The 14215-nt window shown below is 42.4% G+C and overlaps 1 protein-coding gene across 2 annotated transcripts in view; it reads left to right on the plus strand.

Moving 5' to 3' along the window:
* The window catches only part of Exo84 (exocyst complex component Exo84), a 62530-nt gene that overhangs the window by 40791 nt on the left and 7524 nt on the right, over window positions 1–14215 (plus strand). For both annotated transcript variants that reach the window (XM_080272834.1, XM_080272842.1), the window contains 4 exons: window positions 3255–3399; window positions 5217–5397; window positions 10493–10623; window positions 12346–12571. In XM_080272834.1, the coding sequence (XP_080128960.1) occupies window positions 3255–3399; window positions 5217–5397; window positions 10493–10623; window positions 12346–12571 (683 nt within the window). The remainder of the gene's footprint in view (window positions 1–3254; window positions 3400–5216; window positions 5398–10492; window positions 10624–12345; window positions 12572–14215) is intronic.

Genomic DNA, 14215 nt, shown 5'->3' on the forward strand with positions numbered 1-14215 from the left:
GCCTGGACATGGGACTGTGCAGTGGGTAGGCCTGTTGCATGTCTCTCTGTCTATCTATCTATTGCCAGACGCCTCAATCCCGTTTGGGGTGGCCACAAACAAATCGCCTCCAAGTCGCCCTGTCCCCCGCCATTTCACTGCCCTGCTCCCAACTCACACCCCCCTCTCTCATACACCTCTCCACCCCATCCCTCCATCTCATCCTCGGCCTCCCCCTCCCTCTTCCCCCCTCCACCTCACTCACTTACACTCTCTTCGTCAGTCTTTCACCCTCCATCCTCTCCACATGGCCAAACCACCTCAGTGTGTTCCTCATAACGCTTCCTATCACATCCACATCCACACCACAATGCTCCTTTATATCCTCATTTGTCAGCCTCTCTCTCCATGTGACTCCACAGGCTTCTCTTAAATAACTCATTTCCACTGCTCTCACTCTTGACTTGTGTTCTTCCAACAACGTCCAAGCTTCACTTCCATACGTTAGAATTGGTATCACAATACTGTCATGTAGTAACTTTTTCATGTCCATGCTCACTTCCCTGTTTCTTATCACTGCTTTCAAAGAACCAGCAACCTTTCTTCCCTCCTGTACCCTCCCAAGCACTTCACCCTCCAAACCTCCATCCTTACTCATCACACTACCCAAGTACTTAAACATACTCACATTTTCCAATTCCTCACCATCCAACCTCGCTGTACATTCACTGACTTCACCTCTCTCAAAGACCATTACTTTACTCTTCCCTACATTCACCTTTAGATTCCGTTTCTTACACACTCTCCCAAACTCATCCACCAAGCCTTGCAGCTCCCCTTCGTCTTCACTCAACAACACAGTATCATCTGCAAACAACAGTACAGGGAGTTTCAAAACACTATCCGCTCTCACCAGGGCCACTCCAACATCCACTACCCTACCTTGTACCTCTTTTATTACCCCATCCATGTACAGATTGAACAACCATGGCATGTCTCTCCCCTTCATTATTTTACTGATTATGACCAAGTTAAAGAATGAAATTCAAAGCAAGCCTGAGGACACTAAATCACCCAGGAGGATGAGAGTGGTGTCATGGAATGTGGGGAGTTTGAGGGGTAGAGCGGGGGATGTAGTTGAGACATTGATTTGGAGGTGGGTGGATTTGGGATGTGTGCAAGAAGTCCAGTATAGGGGTGGATCAGTCAGAAAGATGGCTGGGAGGGATTGATATTATAAGTTGTTTTGGCAGGGTAGGAGAGGTTGATATGGTGGTGTGGATGTGTTGGTTGGGGAGAAATGGGTGGAATATAGTGGTAGGTGGGGACTTTCACCATCCACTCACTTGATGTCGTGTTGCTTTGGGTGTCTGCCCTTTCCTCTCTTCCATCTGTCCTCTTCAGTCTTTCATTCCTTCATTCTTCCCTCTTTTTTTCTGCCTATGGGTGACTTTACACTCCCTCTTTCTTTCCTTCATTCATACCTCTTCCTTCTGCCTATGGGTGACTTTATATTGAGTGACAAGCCAAATTATTTCCTGTACACCAGGAAACCATTTACCATGCTGGGTGGTAACCGTATAACTAGATTATGGCACCTGGTGGTTTAGTGGGTAATTAAGGCACTCCAGTTGGATTGAACCTGTGTAGGTTCATATCCAAGGGGTGGTTGAGGTTTATTGCTCACATAATGCCACTCAGGGATGTGTGAGGCTGGTCACTCTCATCTTAAATGTCAGAACCAACTTGCCTAGCCCGGGGCTTCTATGCTCCTTATGGGGCACCATAGGATTGGATGATGGATGGTGGATGTATGTTATGAGAGTAAGTGATAGGATAATAGTGGTGAACAATTTGTTCGGTGGGAAAATGGTTGCATTTATGTCAGCGTATGCTCTACAGGGGGGCTTGAATGAGGCAGAAAGATAGATTTTGGGCTGACTTATAACGTGTTGTAAGTGTTATGGAGGATGATGAGATTGTAGTTTTGGGAGGGGACTTAAATGGTCATGTAGGTAAAGCAGCTCAAGGATAGGAAGGAATACATGGAGGATGTGCATATGCTACAAGAAACGAGGAAGAGGAAAGGATACTTGAGTTTGGAGAGGCCGTGAACATGACTGTGCAACACACATTTTAGGAAGAGAGAGAGAGCAGGTTGAGTACATGCGAGTCTGGGGGAAATAGCAGCCAGGTAGACTATTTCCTGGTCAAGAGGGCTGATAGGAAGTTAGTGATGGAGCAAGGAGTGTGTGCAGCAACACAAGTTATTGATATGTGACATGGTGCTTAAAGAGCTGGTGATAACAAAAAAGAGCACCTATGCACCTAGGAGGAAATATGGAAGCTGAAAAAACAAGCAGTAAAGGATGCCTTCTACAGGGAGATGAGAGTGGTGGCTTAACAGAGAAATGTTGACAAAAGTGTTAATGAACAGTACAGAGCCTTTAAGAGCAACCTCTTGAGAGTAACTGATTCAGTATGTGGATGGACAAGAGGCTACAGAGCCCTCAAGAGCAACCTCTTGAGAGTTACTGATTCAGTATATGGATGGACAAGAGGCCCACCAAGACATAAAGGAACTTGGTTGTGGGATGAGAGTGTAGAAACTGCAGTTAAGAACAAAAGAAGGCTTTTCCAGGAATGGAAGAAGGGTGGTAACAAAGAGGAATACTTGGCTGCCAAGCGTAGGACTAAATAAAGGTTTACAGAATGAAGTCTGAGTCAAAGAGACTTATTTGATAACCTAAATTGTGTGGAATGGAAGAATAAAATATATATACGATATATATATATGTGTGTGTGTGTATGTATATATATATATATATATATATATATATATATCTTACTCTCCTTGTGGGGCAACATAGGTTTGGATGATGGACGGATGATTTTATATATATATATATACTGTATATATATATATATATATATCTTTGTACCACCATAGAGATGAGGTTACCTAAGCAGTGAACGTTTGTGTTATACAAAGCCTTTTATCTATGAGGACAGTATAGCAGCAGGAGTGGGGATACTGGATACTGTACTGTGCCTGCTGTATGTTTCCTGTCTTTTCTAATGTCTACCTCCATTGAGATCCCCAGCCCATTAATGTAAAAAATTGGATTAGGATGGTTATACTTTTTTTTTTATTATTATTATTATTATTTTTATTATTATTATTAAATGACAGTGAAGTGCTGTCATTACTCTTAAGACCCAGATTCCTTCCTTCATTATTCGTTTCTGACCTTGGGTATGGTGTGGGTGTCCAGGCGCGCACTGGAGGCTCGTGTGAAGAACTTGGTGGAGGTGCTGCAGGGTGAGTTGCGTGTTACCCCAGACAAGAGCCTCCAGGGTGGACCTCGTGCTGCTCGTCGTGCCACTACACTCCTTGTACACCTCAACAAGTCTAGCCAGGTCACTAGTGATAGCCTATGTGTTGTGACACTACACATCCATTACTCTACAGTAGTCGTGTATCAGTATACAGTAGTCATCCTTTTCTTTCGCTGCTGCAATCCATAAAATTTTTATACATGGAGCATATAATTTCCTTTTTATATGTGAGAGGCTTTTCATTGTCACTAGAAACAACTCTTTCAATTTCATCGGATCACTTCTGGCTGTCATGATTCTAGACCACCCCTTGTGCTAAGTATGTCTGTTGTGTAGAAAAACTCATCAACAAACTCAAGTACCATATACCCCATGGTAATCTCTTTTAGCATGGCTTGACCACATGACATTTTTCAACATTTGGCACACACATAAGTGATGATTACAATTGAGGTGATACTTTTTGATAGTTGTAAATGTGGCTGTGGCAGAGGACAGGTGATGATAATGAGGGTGGTGGTGGTGATTAGGGTGTTATTGTGTTAGAGTATGCAGTGAGTCTTCATTTTACGTCACCCCTCTTTGGCTCTGATTTATACTGTTAAGAAATACGTGTTCTTGTACTACCCCAGTTTGTCTGATTGAGTAGTCCCAACAGCTGCAGGCAAGCAACCTCCCCTGCAGGTGCATCCCATGCAGTGAAGAGATGTTCCCATGTGGCTTATAGTGCCTTGCCTGTGCAAGGCACAGGAATTAGTGTGGAGGTTTGGTTCCTGTTTGGATGTCACATTTGTGTCTCTCCACCCAGTTAATGGGCACCACAGTAGGCTGCACGTCACCCATTATTTAGCTATATAGTTACCACCCTCCATTGCAAATAGTTTCTAGCTCACAGGAAACCAGTTGGCATGTCACTTGGTTTAGAGTCATCTAAAGTGGAAAGAAGGGTGATAAAAAGTGACATGAAGGATGAGAGGAAAGAGGAAGAGAGGAGGGTAGGCACAGAAAAAGAATTATGAATGTGAAGGAAGAAGTAGGCAGCACTGCATCAAGTGAGTGTATGATGGGTGCCCCCACTTACCACAGTAAATTATAGAAATATTGCCCACCAAAGTTCCATTGCTACCTCTGAAGTTGTATACAGTCATTCCTCAGTATGCAGTGGGGTTACATCAAGTGAAAACTTATCATATACAGTATTGAAGACGGTGTAACATGGGTTCACTGGGCATAGGGAAGGGACCAAATACCATGTAACCTGAAGTCTCAGAAACGGTTCTGCCACCCACCTGAGGTATGACCTAGGCCTGTCCAAGTCGACCAAGCCCCCACCCCCCAGGGTTGGGGGATAGCTGGAGGGCCTGGACAATCACACCAGGTCCTCCCGAGGAGGTGAGGAAAGATGGGAGAGCACATCATTGATGGCCCGATCATAGCTGCGAGACACGTGAGTGAATAGACAAGTGAGATGGGGTCTTCAAAAGGGTGGCATGAAGGAGGTCATGTGCGCTGAGGCCCAAGATGGAGGTTCTGCACATGTAAACACTGAGCAGGTATCTTGGGTCAACTGTCTGACTGTCGACTTGTGTGTGTCACGGTGTCTGCATGGGATTGCTGTATGTTAGCCATCATGGTTATTGTATAAGTGAATTTCGCCATCATAATCGCAAAACAGGGTGCAACTTTTAGGTCATCTTTCTATCGAGTTATTGTATACCAAACTGACAAATACCAAGACCTGACTGTAGCCAGTTTCCCCTAATTTGTGATATAAGTTCAGTTAGTTATACAGAAATAGTTTTGATCTAGAACACAGCCAGGACAGTCTGTAGATAATTATGGTGATAATGGTGATAGTGACTAATGATGATGACGAAATGGTGTTGGTTGTTATGCAGGCATGTGAACTGTTTCTTGGACACCGTGGGGCCATCCTGAAAGCAGGACTGAAACGCCTAAGACTGGAAGGCAAGACAGTGCTGTACGTGCGACAGCTGTGTTCCATATTCTTCCACAACCTTCTGGAAACTGCACGCGAGTTCACCAAGGCCTTCCCATCTAACCCTAGTTGTACTTCAGGTAGGTTTTGATGTGACTGATCCTTACAGTATTGTAAGTCCTGATTATCTGTCTGTCAGTTGATCTGTCTGTTTTATCTTTATCATTACAGTATTTGTCTGTCATCCACTTTACTTATCTCTATCTGTTGATGTGTCTTTGTCTTTTTGTCACTTTATCTGTAGTCAGATGCCTTCATCCAATAAGGGGTGACCTCAAACTAATTGCCTCCACTTTGTCCAGTCCTACCCCATCAGACTCCCCTTCCTCTTTCTTGCACCGCTCTCAGTCATATACCACTCCACCTTGTCTTTCCACCTCAGCTTCTTGGCATTCTTTATTGCCGTTGTACCCTTTAGCACAGTAATACTGTCTTTCTTATAGTTTGTTCTGGCTACTTCTAGATAATATTATTCATCTTTAGAGATGTGTCTTACTGAACTCTTCCAGTTCAAAAAGTCCTTCAAAAGCTGAATAAAATTGCCTGAAGATTGCAAGAATAAAATGAAATTAATATTATTGGAGGGAAGTGGTTAAGTAAGCAGATGTATGTAAAGAACGTCTATATATCTATCTATCTATTGCCTGATCCCCTAATCCCGTAAAGGGTGGCAACAAACAAATCGGCTCCATGTTGCCCTGTCCCCCACCATTTCACTTCCCTGCTTCCAGCTCACACCCCCTTCTTTCATATACCTCTCTATCCCTCTATCTCATCCTTGACCTTCCCCTCCCTCTCCCCCCCTCCGCTTCACTTACATACATTCTTCTTGTTAGTCTCTTGGTCTCTATCCTCTCCACATGTCCAAACCATCTCAGTATATTTCTCCTAATGCCTTCTGTTACATCCACATCCACATCACAATGTTCCATCACTTCTTCATTTGGCAGTCTGTCTCTCCATGTAACTCCAAATGCTCTTCTCAAGTAACTTATTTCCATTGCTCATGTTCTTGACTTGTGCTCTTCCAACAAGGTCCAAGCTTCACTTCCATATGTTAGGGTTGGTATCACAATACTGTCATGCAGCTACTTTTTTACTTCCATGCTTACTTCCCTACTTCTTACCGTTGCTTTCAAAGAACCAGCAACCTTTTTTCCTTGTTGTACCCTTTGAAGCACATCACCCTTTAAAATTCCATCCTTACTCATCACACCACCCAAGTACTTCAATGCACTCACATTTTCCATTTCCTCTTCATCCATCCTTGTTGTGCATTCAGTGACTTCATTTCTCTCGAAGACTGTAACTTTACCCCTCCTTACATTCACCTTTAGATTCTGTTTCTTACACACTCCCAAGCTCATTCACCAAGCCTTGCAGTTCCCCTTTATCCTTACTTAACAGTACAGTATCATCTGCAAACAACAGTACAGAGAGTTACCAAATGCTGCCTTCTCTCATTAGGACCTCTCCAACATCCACTGACCTACGTTTTACCTCTTTTATAACCCCATCCATAAACAGATTGAACAGCCGTTGAGGAATGCCCTGTGCAGGGTATGAGTATTGTCTGTACAATGTCTCAAACCTGTTGGGCTAGAGCAACTGTTGTATGTCCAGTGAACATGTTACAGTATGATGTGGTAACATGTTGGACTTAAACCGTTGGCATGTGCATTAAACCCGCGGCACAAGAGGGATGCCAAAGTTCCCCGTAATGTGCATGTCATTCCCTCCACTTTTTGGTTCCTTCAGGACGAGACTGATGTGAGTGCGGCCCCACCCTTGTGGTGGTAACGTAGACTGGGGCTCGTGGCACTTGGCCGCGAGATCAAACACTCATGCCCTCATCTCCCCAGCAGGTTCCATCCTCCTCGCTTTAGCCTGGGATTGGTTTCGGTCGCCTGGGTGGCCCTATGGGGCCACTGTTCCCCAGAGGAGGATGGGGGTGGTTCGGTCAGACCACTTGGGAGAACATCATCAACAACAACAACAACAGCTGTTGAGGCATGACACATCCCTGTGTCAATCCAACATTCAGATAGAAAAATTCACTCTGCTCACTATCCACACGCACTGCAGCCTTAGCACCCTCATACATACTCTTCATGGCATTCAGCAACTTCCTATTTACTGCGTATATTCATAGTATTTTCCACATTCCTTGTCTATCTACCCTGTTACATGCTTTCTCCAAATCCATGAAGACCACATACAACTTCTTTTCCTTCTCTAGAAACTTTTGTACTAAAGGCCAAGGAATGAGTATCTGATCTGCACAACCTCTTCTCGTCCTAAAACCTCCCTGTTCTTCCCCAACTAATTCCTTTGTTATTTCCTAACTCTGTCAGCAAGTATCCTACCATATACTTTTCCAATTACACTAAGAAGACAAATGCCCCTGTGATTACCACACACTTCATTTTCCTCTTTTCCTTTGTACAGAGGAATAATTATACCTGACTTCCAGTGCTCTAGGACACTACCTTCCTTCCAGGACAATCTGCACATCTTCCATATCCATTCCACTATTATCTCTCCCCCATGCCTCAACATTTCACCACACACTCCATCAGTTCTTGGGTCTTCCCCCATTTTGACTTTCTTTATTGCTTCCACTACTTCCATCCTACTGATTTCTTCCTCTTTTCTCACCTCCCTCTTTTTCCCAGCCATTCCCCAGCCACTTCCACTCACATTACTTTCATACTCTGTGTTTAACAGTTCTCTAAAGTGTTCTCTCCATCTACTCACTTTTTCTCCTTTCTCCACTATAATTTTGTTGTTTTTATCATTGATTCCCTGACTAACTTCTTTATCATCCTGTCAAACTCTGATTACCTCTTTCCAGAACATTTTGTTACACTCCCTCCACTTTACACTCAAATTCCTTCCAAATTCCCCATCCACCCTCTTCTTACTCTCCTTTGCTAATTTTTTCATCTCTCTCTTCCTCTCTACATATAATTCTCTCTTCTGCCTCTCAGCTTCCTCCATGCCGCTACCTCCCATTCACTTATTATATGCTTTCTTCTTTTGTGCCACAGCTTGTCTTACCTGTTCATTCCACCATGCTGTTCCTTGCACTCCCTTTTGTCTTCTTTTCACCTCACACACCACATCACGTGCGCACATATTTTTTCTGTGAATATCATGCACACACCTTCCACCTCCCCTATCTTCTTCAAATATTTTTTACCCAATTGCTCCTCCACTACTCTCTTATATTCTGTCATTTTTCCATCCTCATGCAACCTTTGTGCCCTCCTAATATGGACTGCTTCCTTCTGTCCTTCCTGCTATTCCTCCATTGCAACGGAACCTTGACTTTCGCCACCACCAAGTGGTGGTCAGAAAGTCCACTCCCCCAACTTCAGTGTGGTCCTGCATCCATTACACACCTTCTCATTCTCTCATCTACACACACATAATCAATCATTGCCTTCTGTTCATTCATTTCACCACCCACCCTTGACATCACCTGCCATGTATACCTATGGGTCAATTTGTGCCTAATGAGATCATTGGCTAACACCAACCCCCTCCATGCACAGATGTCCAGCAGAGCACTACCATTCTCATCCACCCCTGCAGGCACACCCCACTCACCAATTACCCCATCCACCTTTCACATGCCCTACTTTTGCATTCATATCTCCAGTCAAAAGCACTCTGTCAGTCCTTTCAAACTTTTCCATGCATGATTCCACATTTTCCCAAAACTCTTCTTTCACTCTACTTGCACGATCTTGTGTTGGTGTGTACGCACACACATTTGCAGACATACTTTCAATCTTACCCACACAATCCTTGAGCCAGCTGATCCATACTCTCTTATATTTTCCCTCCATCTCTTGCATACAACAGTGCATACTCCTTTTTTTACCCTCTCATTCTCACCTACTCCTATGCGTATACCTCATCCTTACTCCCACTCTCTCCTCTCCATTTAGTCTCAGTTATTCCACATATGCCCACCTTTGCACCCTCAGTCACCTGGACAATCTCTCTCTTTCTTTCTCTCTCTTTCACCTCATCATTCACACCCTTTACATTCCGTTTGGAGGAGGTGATGGCTGAGTCGGTAGAGAGATGGCCTGCAGTCCTACCCTACCCATGTTCAAATCCCCGCTGGGGCAGGGAACAATTTAAGGATTTGAATTTCATAAAAGCAGACTTTACTGACCTACCATAAGACCCACCAACAAGTCGCAAAAATACCCCCACTGATGTCAGTACACCAGTCCTGTATAGGACAGTCCTGGCTTGTATTCAATATGGATGGTGGGTGTTAGCACTGAAGTGGTGACATGTAGAGGTGTATGGTATGTAGGAGGACTACTGGGCCATGGGAGCAGGCTGTGAAGCCTGTGCCCAGAGTCAGACACATTAATAAAAGCTAAAAAATAAATTTGCAGTCTGTTTTTGATGATTTCACACCATCATTATCTCTTATCTGCCTCTTTCCGTCAGTCCATCACTGAGTTGCAAGTTTGTTACCGCGATTATCTGTCTGTTAACTGCTTTACAGATTTTGTGACTAGTCCATGTTCATTTCCTCATTACATAAAGGTCATATGAGTACTGAGAAGAATATTGGTTAATGCATTTTGAAATAAAAACATAGTTGGTTACTTTTGGGGAAACTTGATAACTGTATGGTGGTAGAATGTAATTTACCTGCCACCCATCTTGTGATACTGTTGTTTTGAAAATACTGTAGTTCACAGACTGCTCAGAAGAGGGATTATTACAGTACTGCTTGTTTCTAACAGTTAATACTTCGTTATTTAAAGATCTTATACTGGTACTTCAGGAGTGTTATGACATTGCTGTACTTATTGTTATGAAACAGTACAAAGAACTTTCATATTTTCAATGCTGTTTATCCCTAAATTTCATTGAGTTGTAAAAGTTAGGAGGGTGGAACTCTTGGTATAAGATGTAGATCACATACTGAATGTGATGTGTCTGTTACATTTGTAGTGGAAGTTGATTGTAACCTTGATGTTATTGTGCTATTGATGTACATCTCTTGCGTGATGAGTCTACTGTTTTTTAAGTGGATGTGGATTGTAACCTTGTGTTAAAGATGTAAAGCCTGTGAATGATGTATGTATTGTTTTTGTAGTGGGTATTGATTTGAATATTGATGTTTTCTTGATGGTACAGCATTTGTGGTGTGGGCTCACGATGAGATCAACAATTTCTGCTCCATGTTCAGCCGGCACGTGTTCACCAGTCAGTCCTCCCTCACCACTGTAGCCGAGTGTGTCAACCGTGCCCTCCATCACTGTCAACAGGTCAGTCAGTGAGTGGTGCATGGGTTCAGTCAGCTTACTGATACTTCTTTAGTGATAATATGTCTTGGTATTGCATACTACTTCTGAGGAGAAACTTGCTAGCACTACAGTATCAGTGATGTGTTGTGCATACTAAACCGTCAGTAGGTCTTCTGCACACTACACTGCTTGGAAAACTTTTTTTTTTTTAATCATCATCTTCATCATCATCATCATCTGGACCTCCATTCCTACCCTAGGGCAGGGTGAGGAGTTGCAATGTCCAGACATGCTACTGTATCTATTTATTGGAAACCAAACCTGGTTATTCTCATGTCTCTTATATAGGTGAGAGAAGGTCATAATAATGTTCTTTATTATTTTTTATGTCATATTTATAGCAACATAAATTGCATCAATAATGTACATGAGAATAGTAACATACCAGATACAGAAATAAACTGGTAAGTAAGAGGTGACCCTTATAGTTTGTTTGTTTTCACCTTATGATACTGGTTTACCCACAGCATGAATACTAAGTCGGAGTTGTGTGAAATTCAGTAAGCCATAGTTATTAAGTACAAATGAGTCCCTTTGTTTACTAGCCAAATCAAATCACCAGTCTGACTGCATTCAGCTGTTAACTGAAAGGGATAGTTTTTTTTTTTTTTTTTTTTTTTTTTTTTTTTTTTTGTCACAGTAAAGTAAATGTTTCTATAGTCATTCACTCTCCACTACTGCCCACAAGTCATTCACGACAGTAATGGCCTGTATTCTTGTTGATTCACGAGGTTCACCACGACCTCTTCCATGCTTGCGTATTTCTGCACTAGGAACATTGATATCCCCTTTTATATTATTTATGTATACTGTGGTAGATTAAGAAACAACATATGGTTTAACATAAAAGAGAATACAGTAAAACCTTGATATAACGGACTTCAGTAGACCGGAATTCTTCTTTGTCGGAATCGAGGACCTACCGGACTAAATTCTTATATATCGGAAAAAGTCCAATAAAGCCAGAAGCAGTCCGGAGTGCCTGACCACTTTAGCTATGTTCACCACAATAAGGTAAATATAAGACATGTTTATCAGTGTACAGTACAGTATTATTATATATATTATACCATTTGATTAGTGTAGTGAACGTACAATACAGTACCATACTGCAGTGGCTGTGAAAACAGTTTAAAAACCATTGGCAAGCTGGACTAATGTCTGATGTATTGGAAAAAGTCTGGGTTAGCAGGGGGAAGTCTGGATGTCGCTTTTATCAGAATTTCACTTTTTTCAGAATGGCTTGGGGTCCCAAGTAGTCCATTATAGTGAGGTTGTACTGTATAAAATTAAGGTTTTACTGTACAAGATTAAGATGTGATATGCATAATACTATACCATTATACTGTATGACTTACGAGAAGTTGTGATTTAGCATTATAAGCGTATGAGATTATGACTTACTCTTTATGCCTGACAGGTGCTGGCCTCTCACTGACTCTCTCTCTTAGAGCCACAATCCTCATCCTAGGCAAACTGCAGTACTTTGCCTATATTAGTAAAATTACAGATTTTGCAAGAGCAGCCTAATAAAAGAATACACATATTGTGGAAATCTTTTCCTCTTGGGTTAGTGTGAAGAATTTTGAAAACTTGAATGATGAGATCAACAACTTTTTAAGAAGATTATTATAATGAAGACTTTCTTAATTTCATGAATTAACTTTTACCACATTGCTGAAGATGGCAGGCGTTGGACTGGACTTGACGTTCTCCCTGCACACAATCCTGTTGCGTGATGTGGAAAAATGGATCAAGGATGGGCGGGACAAAATGGTGGAGGCAGTGAAGCTGAGGGCACAGGAGGACACGTGGAAGACTCTCAGATATGACAACAAGGACCAGCTCAATAAGTTCATCCAAGATATGAGAGACATTGGCATTGCTAATGTTGAGAGTTATGTTATGGGTTAGTAGTAGGAGTGGATATGATTTTTATTTATGGTAAAATGACAGGTAAGGGTGCTTACCTTCCACCCACTCAATGTACTGCCACCATCAGGTGACTTTCTACAGAGTGACAAACCCAGCAATTTCCTGTAACTCAGAAAGCATTTACTATATTGGAATGTTAACCATATAACCAACAAGTTATACATGGTGGTCTAATGAGGTAAGATGCTTCAACTGGGTGTGGTTTAGAAGGGTTTTAAGTCTGACAGGGTGATTGAAAGTGATTGCTCACAAAATGTCTTAAATGTCTGGACTGAGTAGTCTAGCCCCATGTCTCTACCCTCCTGCTGGGACAATAAAGGATTCGATAACAGATAGTTGGAGCTGCGAATCTTGATTGAGTACAGTAAGTACTTGTTATAGGTCACCCTTTTTACAGTCATTTTGTTGCTAAGTCTATGTTAAATTACAAAACACTGCTCTGTGTAAGTTCCATTGTTATCAATGTTGTTGTTCTTGATCAATCCCAGTCTGTCTGGCTGAGCATAGTCATGAACCTCAGGTAAGCGACCACCCTTGCAGTGCTGTCCTGTGCAGGGAACCAATGTTCACTTTAACAGGGACACCATAGTAGGTTTCATTTTACCCTGTGATCTGGTTATATGGTTACAACCCAGCATTTTAATGGTTTCTTAGGTTACAGGTACCAACAGGGACACCATAATAGGCTTCAAGTTACCCTGTGATCTGGTTATTTGGGTATGACCCAGCATTTTAATGGTTTCCTAGGTTACAGGTACCCATTAGGTATGTCACTCAGTGTAGAGCTACCTGAAGTGTAAAGAAAAATAATAAAAAGTGACAGGAAGCAAAGGGAGAGGAATTAAGAGAGGAGGGCAGACACAGAAATAAAACAATAAAGGTGAAGGAAATAGTAGGCAGCACTACGTCAGGTGAGTGGATATTGGTCACCACCACCAACCATCTTTAACTCTGGCATTTAAAGATTGCTTATATGTGGCATCACACAAATGTGGATTCTACAGTTTATTTAAGTATGCCAATTAGTGTTGAATGTGGCACAAACTTCACATTTTTATTTAAACATATGACCATTATTGGTACATTAACGGCCAAATAACAGATGTTGAAAAAAACAACATACACCATATTAAAGGCTTTTCTGTAATAATTGTCAAGTAATAACAACTCTTCCGTCTGAGATGTGGGCACCATCCAGCCCTCTTAAGCTACCAGAAGAGGCTGGATGACTCCGTCACTGATGCCTGTATGCAACACAGCACCCCATACTATTAAGCACATTATGGAAGACTGCATTGCACACAATCACCTACGCCAACAACACAACATACACTCTTTGAGAGCGCTGTGGGAAAGCCCAGTCTCGGCCATGGCCTTCCTAAGGGACACGGGGCTGTTCGGCCAGACTGCCTAGGGAACAACTACTACTACTACTCTTCTGTCTTTCTTTCCTTCATTCTTTCCTCTTCCTTCTGTCTGCAGGTGACTCTACACTGAGTGACAAACCAAATGGTTTCCTGTACACCAGGAAACCATTTACTACGCTGGGTGGTAACCATATAACCAGATTATGGCGCATGGTGGTTTAGCGGGTAAGGGTCCAGCCAGATTGAGCATG

This window comes from Coenobita brevimanus, chromosome 6 (genome assembly GCF_032717465.1).
Source record: "Coenobita brevimanus isolate Jiangsu-jjx chromosome 6, ASM3271746v2, whole genome shotgun sequence".
NCBI classification, from domain to species: Eukaryota; Metazoa; Arthropoda; class Malacostraca; order Decapoda; family Coenobitidae; genus Coenobita; species Coenobita brevimanus.